The following is a 5,968-nucleotide window of genomic DNA, read 5'->3' on the forward strand; positions in this document are numbered from 1 at the left end:
TGCGAGTGTGAGACGCAGCACATTTTCTCACGAGTGTGTCGACTGGTTCAGGAATTATGAGGTTGTAGTTTATGACAGTGATACGTGGATTACCATCCAAGTAAGAAAAAACAAGCTCCCATGTCTCGTTAGAATTTATATTTTATTGAATTCCTCCTCTGGAGGAGTTACACGCTGTATTTCATTTTACTTTCTTCTTAATCCCATGCCTGGTTTGGGAATCTCCTTTGGATTTGACAGCCATCTCTTTCTTTACTTTCCCTGTGTTTGATATAAGCGGGGTCAACGCAGATTATAATGAAAGCTACGACCCCTCAAAATGAAGCTCTCTGAGAAACAGTGGACCAATCTTCCGACCACGAGCGGATGCACAAACTGGAGGTTTAACTGAGTCGATTCTGCTCCAAAATGCTGTCGCGCAAGCCGCTCTGATTGGGCCCTCAGAAAACGAATGCTGCTGCTGATGTGTGATGCGTTAAGCCGCTCGCATTTACTTTAAATTAGCTCCAGAGAATCAGTGAAATGTCTAAATGTGCATGATCAGGACCTCCGGCGGTCTTCAGCAGGGGTTATGTTTCTCTGCTTCATCTTCATTTGTGTTTCCTGAACAGGGCGTAGAGGACCTTGAAGGTGGCAGCGGCGTCCCGGGAGACGATATCTGCCACATGATCCACAGAAAACGGCTCATCAGTATTTATGAGGACATGAGAATGCTTTTACTAACATTAGCCAGCCCTCATCTTCATCCTCATCCTCAGAGATCAGGAGGAGAAAAAAACAATTATGAGATGGGAATTTGATCAGTACGTCCTCGGTGAGTCCAGCAGACGCACTGACTGACTGAATGTGACATGAAGATTGACTCGCCGCCTGCTAACCTCATTAAGGCAACGCAGCACGCTCCACTTTTAAACCTGGAGTGCAGGGATTCCTCGTTCCATCACAGCAATTATGCCGTTAATTAAAAAGGCACTAAAAATAAATTAAATTAGCCACTTGCTCCTGGCTTAGATTAATTGTGCTGGCCCTTGCATTAACAGCATTAACAGTTATCGTGTTGAGGATTTGCTTTACAGTTACCGTCTGCAGAGAATTCAAGCTTGGGGAAACACGGAACATTTTATCGATGGCGGAGCTGCAGGGAAGTGAAGGAGATATTTCTGATTGGATTAGATTAGTAAATGAGCAGGCATCTTAAAGGAACACTCCAGATGTTGATTCATCTGCTAAACATTTACGACGTTTTACCGCAGAACTGCAAACTTTAACTTGCCCTGACCGCCAGTGAGGGGGGAGAGTAACGGTAGATAAAGACTTACTTGTCATTTTTATGGAAATACACCTCACACCGAAGCTGATGTTATTGATCCGGATTCAGTTTTCACCATACAGGCCTCTCCTGCTGTGATGTTATTAGTGTAGCCCTTTAGTCAGTTCCCTGTAAGACTTGGCCCTTTACCTGAGTTCCTTTTCACCTGAACCTTTACACATAAATCATTTATTTTACCGCAAAGGCAACTGTTTGTGAACAAACCACAATGCCAATGTCAAATCTCCGACTCTGATTGTCGGCTCTAGTTGAAAACACATAAAGCCGTTACAGATACGATTATACGAAATCTGAACACTGCTATACGGCTGATGAATTCTGATGCCGGGTCTTCTTCCAGACACAAACCGAGGATACATCTCCACAGCAGGGAGGTTAAATCCTCGTGTCTATCAGCGGGCGCCACAGTGACATCATCCCCGTGAGACCCTCTCCAAATGAATGATGATGACCTCGGCCCCAGCCAAGTCATCCCCACCGACACTCATTCATATTCCGAAAGCAATTCCATCGTTCTCTCGGAAGCACTGACAAACCCACACTCCAGTGGCGGCGGAGATTAAGAACTCACACGCCTTCCTCGCTTCGCACAAACACGTCTCCCTGTCAGACAGATAAATACTCCGGAGAGGAAATCATCCGAATTAGTTTTCTCTATTGCAATTGTTTTATTCCTCCTCTCATCGTCTGCGCTTGGAATCTTAATGTTAGCACTGACAGAGGTTGTGCTACTGATGCGCTTTCTGCTCACCTTGTGCGTCGACTCTATAAACTTGAAGGCCCATGTCTCCGAGGAGGTTCAAGGCCAAGGACACGTTGTGAAGCTGGAGATCAGAGAGATGGAAAACTGCAGCAATGAATGTTTCATCATAGCTCATTGTTTTAATACACCATCTCTGCAGAAATGTTTGTAAATTTAAACAAATACTTCACAAACAATAAATGGTCAAAGGTGATTCAACTGCTTGAATCTGAATATAGAGTATATTCTCTTAAACAACCAGTTTAATTACATATAATTCACTGCTCAGGAAGTATAAAGACACTGAACCCTCGTTAGCTCCCAGTGGCTCGTATAGCGCCTGTGTGAACGGAATAACAGAGTGTCAGAAACTGAACAGAGATAAAAGAGTTTTCATTGACTGATAAAGGTTATAATTATATGCAGGATTATAAAAGCCCCTGCTTCAATTATTGGAATTGTAAAGTCTTAATTTCATTAAAAACATATTGGAACAGGCCTGATTCTGATTATCTGCTGTGACCTTGTGAACGTATGTGAAGGATCCATATTAAATCTATATTGAATCCGCACTGAATGCGATACGGTACCATCTCGTTGGAGTTGACAGGGGTCAGGCTGAAGTCATGGAGCGGGATGAAGAAGCCTTCCAGCTGTCCAATCAGCAGCAGGAGAATCACACCATCAGCAAACTGGACAGAAAACACACAGGAGTCAGTCCCAGACAGGAAGTGAAGCCTCAGCAGAACTAATCCATGAGTCGTTTATTTTCTAGAGGAGTCTGATCTGTGTCTTTACCTGTTTGTCCATATCAAACACCTGTAGACCCATACAGGACAGATTCCGGTTCACAAACTGTAAAATGGCCTGAACGATGATAAAGTGTGTGTCAGGCAGTGTCCGGTGAACCAACTGATCCTTTACCATCATTCTGGATCAGACAGATATTCCGGATCACCATCAGAATCTTATGTCTAAATCTAAAGAATCGAGGTCTACGTCTCCAAAAACGCCATCTCTGCCAGGGCGCCGATGACAGAGTTAAACCACATCAGCGGTTTCCCTTGTTGTACCTGCTTCACCGCGTTGACCTTGTGAGCCTCCTGCTTCAGCAGCTGGTCGATGGGATCCTCCCCTGGTGGGGGGAGGGGGGGCAGACAGTCAGAGGAGAATGTTAAAAAGTCACTCTAGACTGCTGCTCCTTACCCACGTTCATCACGTACTCACGTTCATCGCTGCTGAGGGACTCTGAGCCGCCATCTCTGACGAAAGACAAAGAATATGAGCTCTGAGTTTTCCCCTCAACCACGGAATCACACAGCCGCCAGCTCACCGCTCCTCCGTCAGGACCTCCGTCTGCACGGCAGACGTGATTCCGCTTCTGCTGACCTGCGTGAGAATTGAAACGCTGAGCAGCAAACCCACCAGCTGTGGAAGGCAGAATGAAGCGCTGAAACTCACTTCCACGTTGACCACCTCCACCTTTACGTTTGGTGGCAAAGGCAGCTCAGGCTGGAAGCATCTCACCATGGCAACCAGCAGATGAATGGTGGCCAGGATGTCTTTGTTGTGGATGACTGACAGGTGAGCAAAATAAAACAGAGGAAAAACAACTCGCCCCTTCTGGCACAGAAGCAGAGACGGGACAAAATGTATTTCTGGAGCCTCACTGTATGATTTCAAATAATCTTTGAAAATCTTCACTGTAGCCTTGAAGCTCAAAGCATTAGCTTTGTGGGTGGAGTCATCTTAGCGATGGGAATTAAAGTTTTTATCTTGCTTCTCCAGACATGTTTCTTTGTGCTACAGTGTCACACCCGCTCTGCCGCGTCTGAAAACCATGAATGGTGCTCCTAATGGACGTTTAACTGTTGAATAAACTTTTAGTTTCGAGGGTGCAGCAAGATTTTAGCATTAAAAGGTTTCCTTGTCAAATCAGATGAATCTCGAGGCTTCGAAGATGCCATATGAGTTGTTTGTTAAAACATCTTCCTCGTCTTCTTCAGCTGTACAGGATAAATGCTGCGTTGCTATGGTGTTCCAGAACGGTCTTTTGGGATGCAGCATGGCGGGCTGGATGATGACCGAACGCTCTGTTGTGGATGAATCGTTCCTTCAGAACATTTGATCTCCACCAGAATCCCTCACAGTTGGTGAGAGCTGATGAAGAAACCGGCCAAGCTGGCTGTAACTGCTTGTTGCTGCCAGAACATTTGCTGAAGCCTCGCCGGCTTCCTGACTCACGTTTGACGTTCCACTTGATCCGGCTCTCATTCAGGCCCAGTTTCCTCTCCAGCTCCTTTAGGATGACTTCCAGCTTCCTGATCTGGGCGGCGCTGGCCAGCGCTATCTCCTCCACGGACACGTGCACGCCGGCCAACAGAGCTGGAAATCAGGGAATGATGATTGGTAAGATTTGAGTAATGAGTAATGGAAAACATTCCGATGCGCTGAACCCACAGAGCAGGTGATGAAGCACCAGACCGTCGTACAGATCCTCCTCGAGATGCTGCACCACTATGTGCTCCGGTTTCAAGGTGCTGTTGATCCAGCAAACTAAAGCCTACGGGGACAAAATTCATTCCACGAACAAACTTCAACTCCTGTCAAAAGAGTTTCTGTCATCTCCAAAGAAAAATAGTGATAAACTCCTTGTTTTGTAAGCGTGTGCATCAGGTTTAGATCATTTGATCCCGAAGGCAAACAAGTTTCTCTCCTCAAAATAGACAATATTTCATTTACTTTCCGTTTCACTTCTTCTGAGACCTGTCAGAATTATTGACTTACTTATTAATTCCACTCGCGAGAAGCTTCCATCCCCTCCAATCGGAATGAGTTTTAAAGTCAGCCTGGTGCTCGCTGCAACTCTCTGATCTGTCTCCCATCACCTCTGATAATTATTTGTTCATTAAAATTTCACTGATCTTCCACCTCTCTCCCTGCGTCAGATTATTCATGCTGCTCCCCGCAAACATGCATGCAGCCAGCTCAGGAAGCCCGTTGGATCTCAGGACGGTTTGATGCTGCAGAGGAGACAGAATCCGAAGAACGCCTTCCTGTAGATAATCATCGTCTTACCTCCTTTAACATCTCAAGTTTGGGGTCTTTTAAAGACGCTGGTTGGATGAGCTTCTGCGTCTCTCCTGCATGACGACAAACAGCCTGACTTTGAATATACAATTTATTATCACTGCAACATTAAACTATACAGCTGTTAAATAGTCAAGAAAAATACAGGAGTAATGTTACTCTGTAAAAAATACTACTACATTCAAGATTTCAAGTACCACTTGTTAAATCTGCTCTTAAAGGAACAGTTCACTCAGAAATTTAAATAATTCAGATCTTCTGGAGCTTCACAGTAAAGCAGAGATTCTCCCAAAGAAGATGAAGATATTTCAACTTCTAACCCAAAAAACTGCTCCTTTAAGATAGACTTTAAAATCTAAATATAGTATTGGAACCATTATTGTCAGACTGAGACAAACGGGCGCCTGATTACAGGATATTTGGTGCATCGCCAGATCCACACATACCCTGAAAGAGCTCATTGTCTGCAGGATCTTCCTCGTGACACTCGGAGACGCCGGCGTCCATCGCCTCAGCCCGAGGTGAGATTCAAAGGAGTCTCCTGTGAGAAGACCGAAAAATAAACCACAGAACGCAGAAGAAACGCTCAGGGGTGACAAAAGGTGCCCCTCTTTGACCGACAGAGCGTGTTGGTTTCTCCACCAGGCAGCTAACCGTTTTACGTCAGTTCCTTTACTTCCTCTTTCTAAAACCACAGAGGAGAACAGAATTCATCTGTTCAAACACTTGTCAAAACTAAAGAAGGAATCTGTGAAGTTTCCTCGCTTCCTTTTCTCTCATAGATACAAAATAAAAGTGTTTCCAGA

General features: G+C 45.0%; 1 protein-coding gene across 1 annotated transcript; it reads right to left on the reverse strand.

Moving 5' to 3' along the window:
• Positions 1-227: 227 nt before the first annotated feature.
• Positions 228-5,669, reverse strand: parvg (parvin, gamma). The gene is made up of 12 exons (XM_068739764.1): positions 5,609-5,669; positions 5,151-5,215; positions 4,533-4,635; positions 4,317-4,457; positions 3,534-3,649; positions 3,406-3,461; positions 3,300-3,334; positions 3,146-3,207; positions 2,871-2,939; positions 2,663-2,764; positions 2,082-2,154; positions 228-658 (listed from the first exon to the last, which is right to left on the reverse strand). The coding sequence occupies exons 1-12, from the start codon at positions 5,667-5,669 to the stop codon at positions 591-593; spliced, it is 951 nt and encodes a 316-aa protein (XP_068595865.1). The 3' UTR covers positions 228-590.
• Between the last annotated feature and the right edge of the window lie 299 nt (positions 5,670-5,968).

The sequence above is a fragment of the Brachionichthys hirsutus genome, chromosome 5 (genome assembly GCF_040956055.1).
Source record: "Brachionichthys hirsutus isolate HB-005 chromosome 5, CSIRO-AGI_Bhir_v1, whole genome shotgun sequence".
Taxonomy (NCBI): domain Eukaryota; kingdom Metazoa; phylum Chordata; class Actinopteri; order Lophiiformes; family Brachionichthyidae; genus Brachionichthys; species Brachionichthys hirsutus.